Below are 21,059 nucleotides of genomic sequence, written 5' to 3'. Positions count from 1 at the left end.
CCCAAAGAACCTTTCAGTGAACGGTTCTTAAAAGAACCTTTTGTGTAAAAGAAACGCAGGTTCTTCATGAAACCATTGATGCCAATGAAGAACCTTTCATTTTTAAGAGTATACAATAGTGTTTAGTACACTTAAAAATAAAGGTGCTTCAATGGTCAAACTTTGTCGTTCTTTGGAGATTACAAAAGTTGTTGATGTTACACTACGTGATAAGTTCTTCAGATTACTATTTTAGTTTCTGAGCGGTTTTTTAGCCACCAGAACCGGATTTTTTTATAAAGAAGTAGAGAATTTGGTTCTAATCGGAACCGTTATTTTTAAGAATGTATTGTAAGGATTTGTAAACTAGTACATGTATTACTGCTCTTCATCATCAAGGAAATGAAGATCCACCGTGTCTGCTATAGATTTATTATCATCTATGAGAGCAGAAACGTTTGTAGAAACCTTGATCATCTTTTTCCATGCACTACTGTTCTTACTTCTACTTGATGGCCAGCTGAACAATGAGGACGTGGCAAAACGTCACATGCGTAAAGAAAAAGAAGGAAAGATTTGGGTGGAAAGAAGTGTGCGTGGATGGAGGCCAGAGCAGCAGAATATCATTTTAAAATAAACGGTGGAGGAAACACACCAGGAAAACGACAAACAACACGACCTGCTGGAGAAAGAATGCTCACCAACCTGACGCGTCAAACTCAAACGGTCTGGGCCGATTCCCTTCATGTGTCCGAACAGGCCGAACCCATGAGTCTTCACTGATTCACAGACGAGGCATCTTACGGGAGGTGTCACGGCACCAGCGCGCACAACCGATGCGTGAAATGCTACCTACCATTGACTTAAGATGTGAGCTTTAATAGCGGCTCAGTGAACTGTTAAATAATGGAATGTGACAGCTTTGTTGACTCTGTTGACAGTTTAATACTGAAAGTGACACAAACGTCTGCTCGTGTTGAGTTTCTGGAAATTTCAGGATGAGGAGGCCCATCAGGAGAGCACTTCTCCCATGCCCCGGAGAGAAAGTCTGCCCCATGTCAATAACCTCCAGCCAGTCAGGCATTCCTTCTGGCTAGCGTCGTTGCCAGGCAGCTCGGAAAAGAGGTTGGAGTCTCCCGGAGAAGCCGAACAGATGCCAAAGTAATTCCACAACATGTGCTGACATTAAACATTACTGCATATTAACTTTCCATATGCATTGCAACTCAGCGTTTTCGCAAGCGGCTGCAGGAAACCTAAAAGGGCTCTTTGTCTTTGTGCTGTCTGAGGACTAATTCAGCCCTCTCATGTTACATCTTTCCATTCTGTTACAGCACACACAAAGAAAACGAATGTTTCCATTTGGTTTTCCAGTTGAATCAGACTTCATCCTCACGTTCTCACATCACATCGCTTTCGCTAGAGACAGCTGTCGGTGGGCTAAACTGATGCTGTGTGGCGACCTTAATTACAGATCCATCTAAAACTAAAACAACTTCAAATCATGCGGTAGAAAACGCTTATCCGTTTTACTTCTGGAACCCATTTAGTTAAGCATAAAATAAAAAAGTTTTTAATAAAAGTATTTTATATTTTAAGCACATTTTCTGTGCCTATCCAGCTCAGTGTTGCCAGGTTTGTGTTGATAATACATTCTGAGAAGATTTAATGTATAAAGAACTGTACAGAAGAATTAAGGACAATATGCATTTTAAAGGAAAAAAAACGATTAAATCTAAGTACCTATATTTAGTAACTTCAGAGATATAAAATACAAATTTAATACACATACTTACTACTTACACATACTACATATAAATTAGTCGTAAAATTGTTCATTTAACTGCTTAGCTAAGTCAATTCTAAGGCTTTTCATGGGAATCCAGCAGCTGTCAACTCTGATTGGATGCGGGGAAAATTAGGCTTGTTTTCATTCCTTTTGGGCAGGTTCTGAATCATTTTTTTTCTAGGACCTGGCAACCCTGATCTAGCTACACACTGTGTACACACTGTGATTTTGTAGCATGTCTTTTGACGCATGATAACTGCACTTTTGAGCAGTTCAAAATCCTATAGTAATTTACAGCAAAAAGCAAGTAAGTTAAAAGTCTGCAGTTTACTGTTTTTTTTTTTGTTTTGTTTTTTTAAATAATGCCTTTGTAACAATGTTTTCATTTCCACTCCTGTAATTAACCAGCACTAATGGTAATTCATTGGACAATAACTGACTCATAGAAGAGGTGATGATCATCCCAGACTGCTTTGTTTCATGCTGCATATCTGCAGAACTGCTGAGGCATGCCTCGCAACAAATTACAGATTACATGACTAATTTTTCATTTTAAGTATGAATAGATTTTTCTTTTGTAAGACTGGAATCACACATTACATATATATATATATATATTCTTACTTTCTATAATATATATATATATATATATATATATATATATATATATATATATATATATAAATATATAGAAATATAAATTGATTTATAAGAAATAGTAATACAGTTGAATATAGGTTGGGATATTTAAAAGTAATGGCTGTATGGTGTCCAATTAATGAACAAAAACATATTTTACAATTAAAAAGAAAAAGAAAAAACCTTATTAAAATATATATATAAAAGAGAGACAGACAGCATGGACTATACCTTCAGCCTCTACTGAATTCAGTAATATAATAAAGAGGGCAGCGGCAGCCAAAGACAGCCTGATCTTCATGTTTACACAGACACAGTCAGCAGCTCATTAATTAATCTACAAAGAGAGAGAGAAAGAGAGAAAATCATCATTTGTTGTATAGCCATTGCACATTATTTTAATTAACAGCATCATTATACCAATGCATTGTTGATGTGCTTAGCATTTTGTACAAAATACGTGTGAATCATTTTAACAACCGAACACATAAACGGCAATTAGATACATAACAGAATTCAAATGTAGAATTGCTTCTCGTTGAGAGAGTGATCCGCATGACGGCTCACGAGCGCCTCCACGTGGAGTCTGATACAAGTCCAGTGAAAATGCCAACATTCATCTGATTAATAGCCTATAGATTAGACCAACCTATCGATGTGATTTCTGCTAAACGTTTAAAAGCTCTTGAATTGATCAAAACTTAAACATTTTAAAAACAAAAGACGTGGCAGAGCTAAAGAGACATGCATTAATAAATTACAGAATTGTGATTAAATCTTCTAAATTTCACATAAATCACCTCAGACTCACTACAAAATTTCAATCATTAAAACTCGCCGAGTAATAGCTATTTATGTAACGTTTATATAATTCCCAGAAAACGTTAATTAAAAATCCCATACAAATTTCTAATAAATAGCACATTAGAAATGTTTGAATGAAATAAAGAAATCATATTCAGACCTGTAATTGTCCGTCAGTATCACAAACAGAAAGTAAAGGCTGATGTCCCCCTCCAGACAGACTGACTGACTGAGAGCCTCCTCTCGCTCCTCCGGCAGTGAGGGAAAACCTCTGAGAGAATGGGAGGTATCTGAGCTCAACCTGACACTAAATAGGGGGTTGTTCCCAACTTTACTCCCTTACGAAATTCCTCAAGAATGGAGCCCCCACTTTTAAATCAGAGATACGGGACTGCTGTGGAAGAATGCACTTCAGTGGGATGCAGATATTAAATTAGATAAAATATGCCTTCGATTGTGCTTGGAAAAGATTGGCAAAAAATTCTAACTCGGAAAATTATTAGAATGAATGAAATATGCTCATTTGTGAAGCGTAGCTAACTTATTTACGTAATAGAACGATTTAGCGTAATCTTCTAGAACTGTTTTGTAGGCTAATGAAATCCTCGTGTTTAGATACCTTGAGAACAAATTTTCAAAAAGTTGATATAGTTTTATTGTGTGAGAGGTGTCGTCGTATCACTCCAACCACGTGACCGCTTAAACGCTTTGTTAATATGGAAGCTCACCACACATCAAATGAAGTGTTTATGCAAATATATATCTGTAACGTTGGCGCAATCGCACACATTCTGTTGGTTGGACAGTCGTGCTAATTATAATGAGAGCGCTGTGCAGACAGACGGCCAGGCTGAAAACCAAACCACACAATACAGCTGCGTGCTAGAAGTACATACTTTACTGCTGACGGTATGTGTCGTAAACTACCGGTAGAGGGAGATTCTTTGTCATTGTGAAATTTACTAGCAATTTCTGAAGGAAACCCGTTCCAACAACCTTTTTTTTTTCAGGTCAGATCCGTTTTTCTCATAAATACTATACATAAAACTATCAAAATGCATTACTTTTAACTTATTAATTTTGAATTTGTTCGTTTTAACACTACCAAAGAAAAGTTGGCCTACTATTAGCTACTTTATTAAGCATTAAAAAAAAATGTTGAAAATCCTACAATACTATATTTCATATACATAATATAACATAACATAATTACCATACACTACATAGCATAGCTTAACAACTGTCCACCATACTGTGAAGTTCATACATCTACATAAGGACAGTTTTACTCTCAGCATTCTTGCTTCATATCAAGAAAAAGTCATGAATGTGATCAAGATTAGATTCTGGTTTGAAATATAACATGATATGAAAATTCACCCTATTTCGTAAATGTACATTTTATAGTGGTCAACATTTGAAGTGGATCAAAACCTTTAATCAAAGTTGACCTAAAACCAAAACAATACCTGTTCTTGTCTTAAGACAACTTTAATGAACTTTATCCATTTCGAATGTTGACTACTATAGATCTTATTGTAAATGATTCATCCATGTACATGTTTAATTTTATTTATTTATTTTAAACTTGTAATGTTTAATCCGTGTCATAACTGGACCTGATTAAAAGTGGCATTTCTCTGGCGATGAATGCAGCAGGACACATAAGCCAACTCATGTTATTTTGCCTCCTTTTTTGAGTGCCACGCCCCCATCTCAACATCCAATCAACAACCAATGTATAGAATCAAGTCCCACCCTACATCTTTTTTTTATTGATAATCAGTTTCACTTGGATGCATGTCATAGGATGGAAGAAAAGATCTGTAGCTACTTTCGCTTCAACAATTTTAAATCTAATGAAATGTAGTGAAAATACAATTGAGAGGAAAACACATGCTGCCAGTAAAGTGGAACGTTTTATTACATAATGATTGCGCTTTACAGTACAATCAATAAATATTAATCCAATGTACTGAAAACAACTGACAGGATATATAATTCTGAGGATTAGAGATCTTTACAACCCAGACACATGAATGGAGGGGCATGTTCAATCCTTCTTCTTGGGCAGCGCTGCATCGATCAATGCATACAACACATAACCGCACCCTGTGGAAAGAAGAGGGGTGGGACAATAAAAGTGCTGTTTACAGAGCCAAAGAATTACATATTCACTACATTTTTAAATTGGAAAGTACAAAATACACCCTTAAAGACTGGGATCCTCAGAAATATTTCCATGTATGAGTATAAGCAACTGTACTGCTGTTAAACATTCAGAAATATTTACACATTTTAAACACACCTTTCTCAATCAAATATGCAAATACAGTTAAGTTATAGGAACTAGCTGCACAGCCGAGTACAGGAATAAACATTTTTTATTTTCAAAAATCTAGATTTTTGTAATTTGTTTTGCTCCATTTGTGTAAATGACAACTATGTCATTAGCATGCCAGTTTGAAATCTGGATGTAAATATTGTCAAATCACATAACTGGGAATATAGCAAACAACATGCATGAACTGTATGCCAGGATCCACAAAAACATTCTCCATTAATAACAAAATAATAATAATAATAATAATAACAACAACAACAACAATAATAAAAAAAAACTTTAAGGGATATAATACACTTATATTATTAATATAATACAATATAATAATATAATAAAATTGTATTGTATTTTTACCAGTAGCACTTTTTTTGGCAAAAAAAGTAAGTGTTGAATTTTTAGTTAATCACATTATAGAATATTTATTAAACTGTTAATATTTTATGCCTTTATTTGATTACCAGAGTTTTTGATAATACATTTTCTAATAACCTAAATAGTAAATATTATTTAAATAATGATAAATAATAATTTAAATAAAACAGAAAATACATTCTCACTAAACAATAACAAAATAATAAATATAATAAATAATAATTTTGATTAATAGATTTAATTAAACCATTAATTGAATTCATTACACTATTAACCAGAATTTGGGAAAACTAAAACAGATTTCATTGGACACTGAAAATGGAATTTTGTTGTCACACTTTTAACAAATTATTAAATTATTAATTTGTCTCAATTTCAATTAGACATGCTTTCTTAATAAATAAATTTTAATTTAACAATTAAAAAGGAATCCAGAAACATTTAAACATAAAACAACAGATGAATTTTGGAACAGATTTCACTGGGCTAAAGAGATTCTATTATATTTACAAAGTATTTACAAAACAAAAAAAGGTTAGTAACGTAATATTATTTACTGAGGGTATTAATCATCAGGCTACTGTGAACCACGCTGATTGTAATCTCTTGTAAACGGGATTCCACATAAACAAAAAGAAAAGCAGACTAAGCAAAAATAACATAAGTGAATGCCAAAATGGCAAGCCACACATCTATAGCTTACCAAAGACAGTAAGAGCCATCGTTGCCCTATACAAGAGAGCATCTGTAGTGCCTCCCTTCAAATGAACTGGCATGCCATTGTCTTCCTGAAAGAAACAGAAATGGTATATTAGCACTTGATACACCAGCACTTGCTTTTGGGGGGGGCCACAAGTGTAAAGCATAAAAACAGATTAAAGAGGAAAAGCCAAATTCTGCATTTGCAGCTTTAGGAAGTGAGAATAACGCTACAGATCTCTTTTAATAAAAGTACTCAAACTATGCAAACTCTATGTTCTAAGAAAACACTTGTTTTGGTCAATTTTACTCCAAACTGAACATTCAGAATTGATCATACACATTGCACAATATAACAGCCACCCTCGATTTATCGCCAGACTGCCGTAAGCAGAATGTGCCAGCATCAAAGCCAGTGATATCGCAGTTATAGAATAAGTGAAGCTTAACACTACTTGTTTAATTTGACACTTTGTACTATTTCAGCATTACAACACATGCAATGATTAGTAATTACAGCCTACTATACGAGTGAACCCTATTAGCGAATCATTTCGTACTTATCTGTTCATCCACACTGGACCATCAGTCCAGAACCTGGGAACAAATTGCAATCTTAACTTTAACATTACCATTAGCGAGTGCCAAAGAGGACAAATAAAAAACAAAAAACAAAACAAAAAAAAAAAGTGTAGCAACTAAAATCAGTAAAATCTTTGGCTGAAAGTCTAGTTGGATTAGATCAGAACTAGTTTAGAGGACTAACTTGAAACAACTTCTGCTTGAGTGGGACTTTGTTCTCCAGCTGTCTGGGTGCAGAACTGGAAAGGGTCCGTCTGGAGACCTGCTGCAGGGTCTACAAAAAAAAAAAGGTGAATAAAAAGCACAGTTATGAGCTTAAGAAATTTCATGTTCATAAGGTAAAACAATATAAAGTTCAGAAATAAATGTGTAGCGTCAAACCTGTATATATCTGGGTCACAGTGGACTTCTATAAGCTGATATGTAAGGCCAGACATAAGGTCTCAAATACCAAAATCCAACCTTCACTTATATAATAAATTCAACAATAACAATAAACATCAACATAATGTAACGCTTTCCAGGAAGCTCCGATTTATCGACCTTGAAAGACATTCGTCAAACTAATCACATGACTTTACATATCAACGTACTAATAAAGTATTTGTATATTCCTTACAGAGCTAATTTATATCAGCTAAAGTAAAATCTGCAGAAATACTCGATATTCCTCTGTAAGGAGCAGGAGGTCATGAGAGCTGCTGCTAGGCTAACGATGCTTCTAATTCTTGTAAAAGTCTAAACAAGCTGTGTTGTGAAAACGAAATCAATCGCTTTCCTCACATAAATGAAATGAAGACACAAATAAAAGTTTTAAAACTCACCCTTAAGTGCCTAAACATGGTGATAATTTCTCCTTCTGTCCGCAACGTTCAGGAAGCCGCACCAGTACAAGGACACTTGAAAATGTCACTTCCTTCTTCTGCTCAGGCCTGACGCAGAATAAGCAGCAAGAGGCGCATTACTGCCACCTACTGGACAGAACAGTTTGGGAGGTCCGGTTCTTTTATTGAACCCTCGAGTATCCTTCGTACAGCAGCCCTTAATTTGTCCTTCGTGTGACCCCAATTTTTTTTAAATAGATGTCATATCACCGCCCTCGATAAAATAAAAACTATCCATTTTTGCGTTTATTCTTTTTTTTTTGTGTGATTTTTGATGTTTTTTTTTTAGCAATTTACGTCTTAAAGTATCATATTTAATGTAATATATGTAAAATATGTCCATTGTTTATGTTATATTTTATATATATATATATATATATATTATATATATATATATATATATATATATATATAATATATAATAATAATAATAATAATAATAATAATAATTCCAGTAAATTTAAACAGCCAAATCCTAGAATTTTGGTTGCTTTGGTGACATCTGGTGACTAATGATGGTATAAAAATGTAAAAATATATAAAAAAAAAATCAATAGCCCCTAAATCACAAGCTAAACCTGTAGGATTAAAAACAAAACAAAACAAAACAAACAAAAAACATTTGTGTTGATTGAGACTATAGAAAGATGCCAAATTCTTACATACAAATCTGACCATGCTATAAGGAAAAGACGAAGTAGGAGACAGAGTAATCATTTATTTCTAACAAAATAAATAAATAAATACAAAATCAAATTTCAATAACTCAAAAAGTAAAAAGTGCCAAACAGGTAAGAATAAACAATAAACCTAACAAGTAGCCTGTTCCAGACATTTTTGTTTGGAATCATCAACAGTGGCAAAATGGCTAAGCTCATTCAGTTCTCTGGTTTTGTATGTGTGAGTGAAAAAAAAAGTCGTCTTATTCTGTTATGAGCTCATGCTATGCTTTATATGTGGGTTTGTGTGTGTGTCTGTTTGCCACACTGAGAATGTTGTATAGGCACACTCCTTCATTTATGTGTTATGCTTGATCTGCATTGTGTTGGATTGATTGATTTTTATTGGAAAAAAATGCTTTGAATTATATGAATTGTATTTCCCATTCGTTTTCTTTGTGTGCCCATTAAGTGCAAATTAAGGAGTTTTTTTCTGTCACTTAACTTTTTTTGTGTGTGTGTTCAGGTGGCAAACTTAGGAAAAGTAGCCAAGTCTTATACTGCTCAGATTAAGGTGTTTTAAAACACACACACACACACAACAAAAATGATTTTGCCCAAATTTGTCCCAAAGGATACTTGAGAGTTAATGACTCATGGGTCCATAGGGAGATTTCTGTTTCATTCGTGTGTGTGTTAATGTTAAACAGCATACATTTTGTCTATATAAATAGAAAGAATACATTTCACAAATGTATTTTACACTAGGGCTACCAAATAAACAAATAAATAAGTTACAACAGTTTTTAAAAAGTGTTCCTCCTGATAGCACACATTTCCTAGGTTTGGGATATGGAGCAAATACTATACTATATATAGCAAAAAAATGCAAATTTAGGAGTATGGTATGAATGAATTGTGGTAGTTATGATCAGCACTGGTGTTGGTAAAGATTGATGTCAGTGAAAGAGGAGATAAATATTAGTATATACTCTCATAACAGAAAGGTTTAAGAATTTGAGGAGGTTACACCTAAAATCAAACTACAAACACACAAAAAAGGCTGTATGAAAGATGAGAAATAGACACATTAGGCCCATCCAGGTATAATTATAAAACAATGGATTGAATACAAAATAAGTTCCCAAGACCCAACATCTCCACATCTGCCTTGTCGTTCCTTCCACAGTTTTTGGGTAGTACAACATTAGGAGCAGTTAGAGATACTCTAAAAATAGTAGTAGTGACAGGTGTGTAAACTACATTTCAGTGGAAAATCAAGGGTTTTCTAGGAGGAAAAAGAAAACATTTCCAGTAAACTCCCATCTATCCTGCAGTGAACTAAAGGCCAGACACCATTTGTCAGCTCATTTGTATCCACTTTATCTCTAGTGCTGAGGCAGGTGTAAGTCCTTAAAGCACCACAGCACATCTCAGCACTCATGCATTTGTTGTTTATTATCACACAACTCTTGAGCAAATGACATGACTCAACAACAGATGAGCGGGATAAAGGATTTCTTATCAGTTGGAAAACACACACATATCCTTTTTAAATACACATTGCACAGAACAAGTTTTTCAAAGCAGTAACTAAGAAAATAATAAATGAACACATTAGCTTCAAGCATATCTAGATGCTCACAGTTTAGCATTTCAATACAGTAACACAATCCTTGCTGATATGCATGTGTCAAACCATCAGAAATATTGCATTCTTATTCTTAAAAAAAAAAAATTAAATCCATGACTGTTGTGATTGTGTCATACCATCAGCAATAATACCCAAATGGATGAATCTCAAGTCCAACAAAAACATTTTTTACCTCAAAATCAAATGAAAATTCTTATTTTGCACTATATATACGTCAGTACAAAGTGCTTTACTGTCTGTATGCTGTATGCTTATATATATATATATATATTATTTTTTATTCTATTTTATTATTATGGGACAAAATATGACCTGGACTTTTTTTGTGGTAGGTATCATTTAAATACAGTCGTACTGTATAACTACCCATCATCCAGTTACTCTAAAATACTTCATGTGAAAAGATCATAAAATATACAGCTTTGGTATGGATGAAATAAATGCTTAAAACAGATCATTGAAAACTGCCAGTGCATACACAATAAGTTTGCAAGTAGTCCTTCTGGGCACCTGTGTGTGTACAGGAGCACGAGATACTACAGTCGGACTGTAATCTCATGTCAGTGTACAGACTGTGGTGTGCTGATAATTACTTAGTTAATTGGGAATGTCAGCATTGTTGTTGCGGTTGCCGTATTTATGGTGGATGATCAGTAGCACCACTCCCAGGAAGAAACACACGGATCCTACTGTGATGTAGGCAATGCCCAGGAAAGGGTTCTTCCCTCCCATCCAGGAAATCGTGCTGAGGATCATGCGCTTGCGGCCATCGAAGCTGCGCACAGGGTAATCTGGGTTCACGTCGTTAAAGAATCTTGTCATTTTATTTCAACCGACATTGTTTCCATTTCAAACAAACAGTTTTTAAATGTTTACACTTGAAGGAATAGTTTATGCAAAAATAAAAATTCACCAGTTACTCACCCTCATGTTGTTCTAAACATGTATTCATTTCTTTCTTCTGTCAAACACAAAATAAGATATTTTGAAGAATGACAAACAGAATGCCCCACTGACTAACACGGTATTTTTTTTCCATGCCGTGGAAGTCAATGGGGACCAGATAATCACATTCTTAAAAATATATTTTTTTGTGTTTGACAGAAGAAAGAAATTCATACAGGTTCAAGAACAACAATATAGCGATGACGGACGATGATGGGCCCGAGCCGTCAGCGCAATTGCAGCGCAGGTAGAATTAGGAAAACTGAAAACCTTCTGGGGTTTTTAGGGGCCTTAACATGCTCAAAAACTCTTGAAAATTGGCACACATGCTGGAATCCATGGCCATTAGGACATGCAGAGACTTTTTACTTTTATTCACAGAGGATTTTTGTGAATCTCAGCATATTTCCTCAGAATGAGAAGTTCTATGTATGTAAAAAGTTTTAAAGAGTTTGGATGCTGCACTTTAAAGATATAAGAAAATTACAGTTATCTTTTTTACTTTAATAAATCACCATGTCAAAAGCGTTCAAGATATCACAAATCTGGTCGCAATTTACCATTTTCAGTATGTTGGCATCATGTTGATAAAGTCTGGTGTGAATTCAATGTTTTTTGTAGGAGTAGTATTCATTAATTCACAGCTATATTTTTTCAAAAATCCATGCCATAGCAACAGCCTTTAATGTATCAACGACCGCTTTACAGATTCTCATCGGCCGTGTTTTGACATTATTCTGATGAAGTTTGAAGCAAATAGAGTAAAATGAAGATGCTGAATTTAAAGCATTTTGAAAATTCGCCCCTTTGGGCTCAGGCCCTAATGAGAGTGAGTAAATGATGACAAAATTTTCATTTTTTTAAGTCTTCTTTTTGGCAATGCATTATGCAGATTTCTCAAGGATACTGTAGATCACTTCGAGGCTGTAGTTTCCAGGCGGTAAGGTTGGGGTCATGTTGTCCTTCTTCTTCTGAATGATGCGGTAGAGTTTTCTGAAAGTGGGGAGAGCAGCAGTTCTCATCCACACAATGAAATCCTCATTGATGAAACCGTTGTTATCAGGATCAGACGGGTCCAGCTCATAAACGGGTTTGCGCCAGTTTACAGGTTTACTTGTCTCTGTGATCACAAATAACAAAAGTTAGCAATAATACCATATGTAATACACCAGGCTTTTTTGGCTCATATAGTATGATAAAGTGAGAATATGGAGCTCATAATGAAGGAGAAAAAAAAACACCTTAATTTTATTCAGAGACTCAAATTGAGCAGAATTATGCAACTGAATCAAATTTAGGCCAAAAAGTAAGTTTTTTCTGAAATTCTGATAGCTTGTAATGTAAATCAATAAGATCTTCATAACAGTATAGCAGACACTTACATTAAATGATTAAAAAAACATCAGTCATCACTCTTTATCTCCCTATTGTATGTCTTAAAGGAGAAATTCACTTCCAGAACAAAAATGTACAGATAATTTACTCACCCCTTTGTCATCCAAGATGTTCATGTCTTTCTTTCTTCACTCAATAAGAAATTATGTTTCTTGAGGAAAACATGTCAGGAATTTTCTCCATATAGTGGACTTGTTTAAATGCAGTTTAAATGCAGCTTCAAATGGCTCTAAACAATCCCAGCCAAGGAAGAAGTGTCTTATCTAGCAAAAGGATTTATCATTTTCGAAACAAACTGACAATTTATATACTTTTTAACCTCAAATGCTCGTCTTGTCTTGTCTCTGTGATGCGCATGCATAGTACCTGTAATCCGGGTCAGTACAGTTAGGGTATGTCGAAAAACTCTTGTCTCGTTTTCTACTTTAACGTCAAAATTGACGTTAAACTTTTTTGTAAAGGACATTTGATCGCCTTTGCATGCTGACTTTGTAAACACTGGGTCTGTACTTCTGCAGTGACGTAGGACAATTTTAAAGTTGGGGAACAAAAGGAGATGGGAGTTTTTCAACATACCCTAACTGTATTGACCGTATTGAACTGGAAAAAAACAGAGGTCATGCAGAATTACACATGACGAGCGTTTGCAGTTAAAAAAAAGTATATAAATTGTCAATTTGTTTCGAAAATGACTGATTGTTTCGCTAGATAAGACCCTTCTTCCTTGGCTGGGATCGTTTAGAGCCATTTGAAGCCGCATTTAAACTACATTTTGGAAGTTCAAACTTGGGGGCACCATTGAAGTCCATTACATGAAGATAATTCCTGAATAGATGACAAGGGGGTGAGTAAATTATCTGTAAATTTTTGTTCTGGAAGTGAACTTCTCCTTTAATAAGATGCTTAGATTGACAATCAATACATGTAATGCAATGCATTACAATGATGACTGAAAGATGAACAAATAAACATTTCTCAAAAGCCTGCTGATCAGATTTGAGACTCACATGATTTTTTTTTTTGAAAAACTATGTCTGGATAATCAAGTTACGCTAAGCTGCTTCAGTCCAGTAAATGTTCATTTTGAGATATTACCAACAAAATCAAAGTTATTGTGTTTACTTTATAAAAATCAGTAAGGATTTCACAGCTAAAAGACATGTAAAGCACGAGCTGAAGGTGGACATTTGTATAATTATACTAAAAGACCTTTTACTCAATAAAAAAGTCTAAACTATCAGACGACAGAAGGTATGTAGTAGATTGCGTTTTTCAGCAAGGTTTTAATCATGTTGATCATTTATAGGCTTAAGAAATTTATGTACCAAATATGATACAGTAGGCTTTACAGGGTTAAGCCTTATGTACCTCTGAACACATGGGAGAGGTTGTTGTTGTTTCCTCCTGGGTTTCTGAACTTCACATGCTTGTCAGTCCACCAAGCAATGCCCGTCTTCACCATATCAATAGCTATTCTGCTTCCGTTTGGTTGGATATAAAACAGCTCCAAAGTATCTACAATTATGAAATAAATTACAGAGAGCAGTCAGAACGACCTTAGGTCTGTTTCACATAGCTTGTGTAAGCAGTGAGTATTTATTTTGAGGCCCATATTAACTGACTACGGCATTCACATCGTACATGTTAGTTTTACACAGCAAGTTTAATGCACAAATTCAATCTTTTGATACAACTCATATCTGATATACATTTGTATTAAACTCTCAAACAAGCTGAATTCCATTGGCTAAACTATATATTTTTCAGATAAAACTCCAATTTAAAATTCCAGGTTTGCTGTGCTTCTAGGGCTGCACGATTTGGCTCAAATTTTATTTAACTGTAAAACTACAATACTAATATTTATGGTTGTCAGAATGATATTTATTGATTTTGACAGAAAAATGCTGAAATGCTTCTCTTTTTGTTGACAGCAGCTGGTTTATAACTGATTTCTTTTCTTTCTTTCCTTTTTTTTTTTATTTTACAACTGATTTCACAATAAAAGTCTGGGAACATAGTTGGCGCTTGCTGCGTTTCCAAATGTACTTTAACGCGACCAAAACTCGGAGCAGATACAGAGATGGAGTTCTGTTTTATTTTGATTAACCGTGGAGTTTATGGTAATTATAAAACCTTCAAGCTCCAAAAAGGCCATAAATTCATTGTAAAGTAACCCATGTGACTTCAGTGGTTTCGTCCAAATGTTATATAGCCATGTGAGTCTTTATTTACAAAATATTTCCTGAATAGCTCTTCAAAGCACGTTCAAGAGAGAATCATACCTGTTCACACAATACGCGCACCTCTAAAAGCGCTGCTCAAAAATGCATCTCCTCATTTATGTCGAACTCTGACTAAATATTTGTAGTAAATATTGTTCTGTGTGGCCCAGATTGTGTACAGCATCCCTTTTCCTCTGTTGTAAACAGTACAACATGTATGCAACCAGTCGTGTCGCAAGATCATTCCTTCATTGAACAGCTACGCATTGAGATTCTCTCCTAAACGCACCGCAAGTAGATATTTGTACACTAGATAGATAGGACACATCTAATGTCAGTGTGAAAACTCTACAAGTGAACCCGGCAACAAGCGTTAGTATTTGTCTTACCATTGAAGAGACTGTTAGCAATGGCACCACAGGGAGCAATGGGCTTCTTATCACTCGTTCGATAAGGTTCACACTCTTTACTCGGGTTCTGCAGAACAAAGACTTAAACACTTGAAAACTACATGACATTCTATGCTTTTATTCCATGAAAGTTTCTCACAAATTATTATTGGCATCAAGGCTAGAACAAAAATTAAAACTTCTAAATGAAACTGAAAGCAAATGAAGGCATTAAATATTGGAACTTTTTTATAAAAAAAAATATTTATAACGTTCACCATCAGTCTTTAAACACAACAAAATAAACAATATTTAAAAGTTTTAATTTTACTCATGTTTTTCATAATGTTACTCAAAGGCACTACCTCAAACCACTCACCAGTAAAGAGCTTTTATCTCCATTCAGCTGGCTGTCATCTCTTGATTTGACGTAACGTCTATGGTTTTGATAGAAGTTGGAGAGTCCATAGTACATAAAAACATTACTCTAAAAAAGAAAATACATAAGCATAAAAAATATCCAGTGACAAGGCACAAAATGTTTGTCCTAGGGCTATTTCTATTATTTATAGATGCAAGTTCACAGCCAGTGCATACATTATTGATCTGAAACCTGTTAACTTTTGAGTGGGAAAGAACTCTATTTTAACCTACTTAAAAGCATGATCAATAAGCTCTCCTCTAAAATGCTAATGCATAATACATGAGATCTAATGCAACTTTAGACTATTTATTTGCCCAATAAACTGTCCACCGGCCAAGTAAATATTGCAGCTTAATGGAACTACAGATAAATATAGCTGCAAGCAGCAATTGCGGGGCCAAGCACAAAAGAGGCAGAATGAGGAGTTAAGCACGGCAAGGAGCAGCAGACCGACTACAACAGTGAGTAACTTAAGCCATTTTAGGATAATATCAGTTGAAATGGCTGAAAAATCATAAATACAACCAATCGTAATAAAATTTAATGGCTTATCACTTTTGACCAACAGGTGGTGCTGTTTTCAAATTGATGTGACGTGTTCTGTGTGAAATGACAATGACACACACAAAGTTTGCCGTCATTATGTCAAAGCTTTGCAGAGATACAGCCTCAGATGTAGTTTGGCATCTTTCCAGCAAATTTGTTGATGCGCTAAACGAAAACGGTTTTGTATATCGACACGAAATTCATAACTTTTTGCCAGCATAGTCTGAAGATGATCTGAGTCAAATTTGGTGAAGATTGGACTAACAGTCTGGGAGGAGTTCGAAAAAGTAGGTTTTATACATTAATCAAAATGGCGGACAGGAAGTTTGGCCAATTTCGGCATAATGGGTATCAATGTTCTCGACTTGACCCAAGGAATCTATTGGCATCAGTTTCATTCCAATAGGCTAATGTAAACAGAAGTTATTAGCATTTTTGTAAATTTCATTATTAATGTTTAGTGAATGGCGTATTACTTCTGACCCATAGGTGGCACTGTTACCAAATTGATGTGGCTTGGTCAGAGTGTGGTGACAATAACACATATAAAATTTGGTGTCAATATGTCAAAGCTTTGCAGAGATACAGACTCGGATGCAATTTGGCATCTTTCCAGTAAATTCGTTGATGCACTAAACGAAAACGGTTTCGTGTATCGACACAAAATCCATAACTTTTTGCTAGCATGGTCGGAAGATGATCTGAGTCAAATTTGGTGAAAATTGGACTAACGGTCTAGGAGGAGTTCGAAAAAGTAGGTTTTCAACATGAATCAAAATGGCGGACAGGAAGTTCAGCCAAAATTGGCAAAATTGGTATCGGTGTTTTCAGCATGACCGAAGGAATCTATCAAAATCAGTTTCATTTCAATAGGCTAATGTACGCAAAAGTTATTAGCATTTTTTGAAATTTCGTTATAACTTTTGACCACAAGGTGGCGCTGGCCCCAAAATTTTTATGTACATTCAGGGCATGGTGCCAAACATTTTTGTAATTAATGTCGAAACGATACGCTAATCCGTTCTCAAGATACAGCATTTTAAAGCTAAATTCAAAATGGCCGACACCCAAAATGGCTGACATGGGAAAATTGGATATGGTTCGACTCGGTATGACACACCGAATCTAAAGAGACCAGTTTTGTGATTTTTGGACAAATCATTCAGACTCCTGACCACTAGGGGGCACTGCACCGAAACACTGCAGGTAGGCTCAGGTCATGCTTGTTATAAGACACACCAAGTTTGGTGTCAATATGACAAACTATTACGGAGATATAGCCTCACATTGATTTTTGCTAGCTTTTCGTAGAATTCTTTCGCGTGTTATTCGTGAACGGCTGGACGAATCGACTTGAATTCCATAACTTTTTGCCAGCGTGGTCTGAAGATGATCTGGATCAATTTTTGTGACAATCGGTGCAACGGCCTAGGACGAGTTCGAAAAAGTAGGTTTTACGAACAATTGAGAATAGCGAAAAAACTAAACCTTACGATTTTTGAATTTTGGTGTCCATTCCACTCGGCATAAGCCAAGGAATCAGAGGAAAAAAAAAATTTTGTTGTGTGCCTTACGGTTCAAACGTTATTAGCATAAATCTTTTGAAAGTTTGGACAAGTGGTGGCGCTAGAGAGTTTGAGTTAGAGACTCCAAACTTGCTATGGTTAATGTTGGGACTGTCCTCTATCAGTGTGCAAAATTATACAACTTTCCAGCAAGCGGTTCTATGGGCTGCCATAGACTTGCGGCGGAAGAGGAAGAAGAAGAAGAAGAAGCGGAATAATAATAACGCCAACGGATACAATAGGTGCCACCGCACCTCTGGTGCTTGGCCCCTAAATATATCCAACCATAAAGAGCCGCCTCTGTTTTAACAGTATAGACAAGAAATGCCCAAAACAGACTCCAAGTTGGTCTGTGATGACCTCAGGGCATATCACAAGACGAAGTGTGGAAAAAAACAGGAATGAAACATACATTAAAGCATACTGTCATTTCTATTTTTTTTATTTTTTTATTTGTAATTGTTTTATTTTTGCATTGAAATGAGGGTTTTGCATATCAAATAAAGTACTGTGTAATTTTCACAATCCACTGTGCAACAATACAAAAGTTTCACATCTTTTTACAGCTCAAACATTTTTGGGAAGATATATTTTTAATGTTATTTTGGCTAAACAAGCAATACCAAACTGATTTTCATTAATGCCAAATTAAATATTTCACCACATTAAAAGTTACACAAGTTAAAAAGTTTGGGGTTAGTATGAGTTTTGGAAGGAAATCAGTACTTAAATTTAGCAATGATGCATTAAGTTGATCAAAAGTGACAGTAAGGACATTTATAATATTACAAAAAAAAATATATATAATTCTTTTAAACTTTCTATTCATAAAAGAATCCTGAAAACTTAAGGATTTCATAAAAATTGAATCAGCAAAAACTGTTTTCAACATTCATACTAATAATAAATGTGTCTTGAGCAGTAAATCAGCATATTAGAATGACTTCTAAAGGACACTGAAGACTAGCGTAATGATGCTGAAAATTCAGCATTGCATTACAGGAATAAAATGCTGCATATAACGCACACAGAAAACATTTTTTAAATTGTAATATTATTCCCAATATTACTGTTTCTAATAATAAAATAAAATAAATCCAGACTTGGTGAACATAAGAGACTTACAAAAAAATTATAAAAAAAAAAAAAAAGAAATAAAAAAAAAAAAAAAAGAACTTACCCCTCAACTTGAACAGTAGTGGAAGTTTAAATTAATAGTGACAAAAACCACACACTGCATAAAAAATAGGAACCTAATCTCAACTGTAAAGCACAGTGGAGGAAGTGGTTTAAGGCTGCTTTTGTATTCATGAAAAAGGATGGCTTGCCATCACTTATGGCAGTAGAAATGAAGTTAAAGAAACACTGCTAAAGAACATGAAGATCACAGTTTATTTGCAGAGATGGGAAGTAACTAAGTACAAATACTTTGTTACTGAACTTAAGTATTGAAGGATGAAATTTGTAGTAAATTAATCTGTAAATAAATAAAAAAAAAAAACATGGTTAATTTTGGCTAATATGACTAATATGAATAATGCAATAACGTTCAGTGTTAGAATTTTTTCTGTAAACATATTGTCATGATGTAATTATTATTGTACTAATTTTGACATTTAGGCAATACAGAAAACATATTTTTATTAAATCTACAGTATTTAAGTAATTTTAAGACAAAACAATACATGGTCATAATGTGATCCTTTAAGTTGACCTAAAATAAACTTATGTTATTGCAAACCAAATACAATGAGGTAGTTGTTTTGCAAGAAGGTGGAGACATTTCTGTTCATAGATGGCTGATGGGAAAAGGGACAGGTACAAGAAAATTAGTGGAAAAAAATAAACACACACAGTGAGATGCAGAGAGATATCATGGAAAATGAAGAGACTGAAAAGGAAAATGGAAATGAGTTCCACCCTGTTCTACATAGTGGTTGTTCAGCCTTGATACATTCATTAGCTAACAAAATTTTAAATATACGTTATTTTGTATTGTGTCAATACGATGTGAGGTCCAGTTATTAGTATGACACTAAAACAGGTAGTAGTAATGGGTACTTTTGATTAAGTACATGTCAGAGCTCATACTTCTTTACTTTAACTTGAGTAAAAAAGTGTAGTCAGTACTTCTACTTTTACAAGAGTATTTTTAAACATGAGTATCTGTACTTCTATTTAAGTGAAGGGTGTGTTTACTTTTGCCATCTCTGTTTATTTGAACGAGTCTACCAATATCACAGAAAAAAATGGTTTTTGGTTGCTGTTAGTGCTGCTCAGGTGGTCACCAGACATTCAGTTTTGATCTTTTAGTTACCAGTCTAACTGGGTTCTTCATCTAGTCATAAGATTTGTACTGAAATTCTTTCTAGTGTGCTTGTTGAATGTCTGACAATGAGGAAAAGGGTAATTTACCTCAAAAGGCTGGTCTAGGGTGAAGGGCACAGAGCAGGTACATGCACTAGTGCTGTTCCAGCTGTAGTTCTGCGAGCAGTTGAAACACGGACTGAACATGTCAACACCAGTGTAGTCGATCTACAACAGAACCGACACGAGTTACAGTACCACAAAACATCATGCCATCATCTATACATGATGACACCACTGATATACATAATGTATATATCTATTACAGATCAGTGCATAACACGCACATTAACGTAATATGATGTTGCTATGGTGACGGTACGTACCTCAAACTCTTTGATGTTGTTAGAGGTGACGAGGAGTCCGATGCCGATGGGGATGAAGATGAGTCCGATCATGAAGAAGGCAGGCAGGACGGTGCCCGCGGTCAGAATGGGCTGCCAGGCGGGCAAACGTTGCTGTTTAAATGCCGTGTTATCGGGCTTCTTGCTCTTGACGGCGCCCGGGCCGCCGGAGCCCACCGATCCCGGATGATGGCCATCCTCATCCTTCGCGTTATAGCTGGACGCCATCATCGCTCTTTAATCCTCCTGAAGCCGCGCGGATAGCGAGCACAATACACAACAACTTCAAATATGTCGCCTTGATTTACAGTTGTGAGTATTATTTCGCTGCTATCGCTTGTGTTTACCGCATTATGACAGCGCCATTAACACCAATACTGATTATTTCGGTAGCTCTGTTGGCCATGGACAAGACGGTAAACAAGGAAGTACAGCAGCCAGTAGACTGAAAGCG

General features: G+C 35.1%; 3 protein-coding genes across 7 annotated transcripts in view; all 3 read right to left on the bottom strand.

Annotated features, from left to right (window-relative positions):
- Window positions 1-3,525, bottom strand: part of col12a1a (collagen, type XII, alpha 1a) — a 75,036-nt gene extending 71,511 nt beyond the window's left edge. For all 5 annotated transcript variants that reach the window (XM_051132909.1, XM_051132904.1, XM_051132905.1 and 2 more), the window contains exons 1-2: window positions 3,372-3,525; window positions 2,639-2,744 (exon numbers count right to left, since the gene is read on the bottom strand). In XM_051132909.1, coding sequence (XP_050988866.1) covers window positions 2,639-2,708 — 70 coding nt within the window. In that variant the 5' untranslated portion in view covers window positions 2,709-2,744; window positions 3,372-3,525. The remainder of the gene's footprint in view (window positions 1-2,638; window positions 2,745-3,371) is intronic.
- A 1,586-nt stretch (window positions 3,526-5,111) lies between these two features.
- On the bottom strand, window positions 5,112-8,168 carry LOC127179601 (cytochrome c oxidase subunit 7A2, mitochondrial). Its single transcript, XM_051133248.1, has 4 exons — window positions 8,033-8,168; window positions 7,393-7,482; window positions 6,631-6,715; window positions 5,112-5,323 (listed from the first exon to the last, which is right to left on the bottom strand). Exons 1-4 carry the CDS (start codon window positions 8,048-8,050, stop codon window positions 5,265-5,267), a joined length of 252 nt encoding a protein of 83 aa, XP_050989205.1. The 5' UTR covers window positions 8,051-8,168; the 3' UTR covers window positions 5,112-5,264.
- Window positions 8,169-10,184: 2,016 nt separating this feature from the next.
- Window positions 10,185-21,059, bottom strand: tmem30aa (transmembrane protein 30Aa). The gene is made up of 7 exons (XM_051133247.1): window positions 20,588-21,059; window positions 20,310-20,429; window positions 15,739-15,846; window positions 15,360-15,447; window positions 14,114-14,260; window positions 12,258-12,470; window positions 10,185-11,196 (listed from the first exon to the last, which is right to left on the bottom strand). Exons 1-7 carry the CDS (start codon window positions 20,834-20,836, stop codon window positions 11,003-11,005), a joined length of 1,119 nt encoding a protein of 372 aa, XP_050989204.1. The 5' UTR covers window positions 20,837-21,059; the 3' UTR covers window positions 10,185-11,002.

Source organism: Labeo rohita, chromosome 17 (assembly GCF_022985175.1).
Source record: "Labeo rohita strain BAU-BD-2019 chromosome 17, IGBB_LRoh.1.0, whole genome shotgun sequence".
NCBI lineage: Eukaryota > Metazoa > Chordata > Actinopteri > Cypriniformes > Cyprinidae > Labeo > Labeo rohita.
This window is presented reverse-complemented; position numbering and strand designations above follow the sequence as displayed.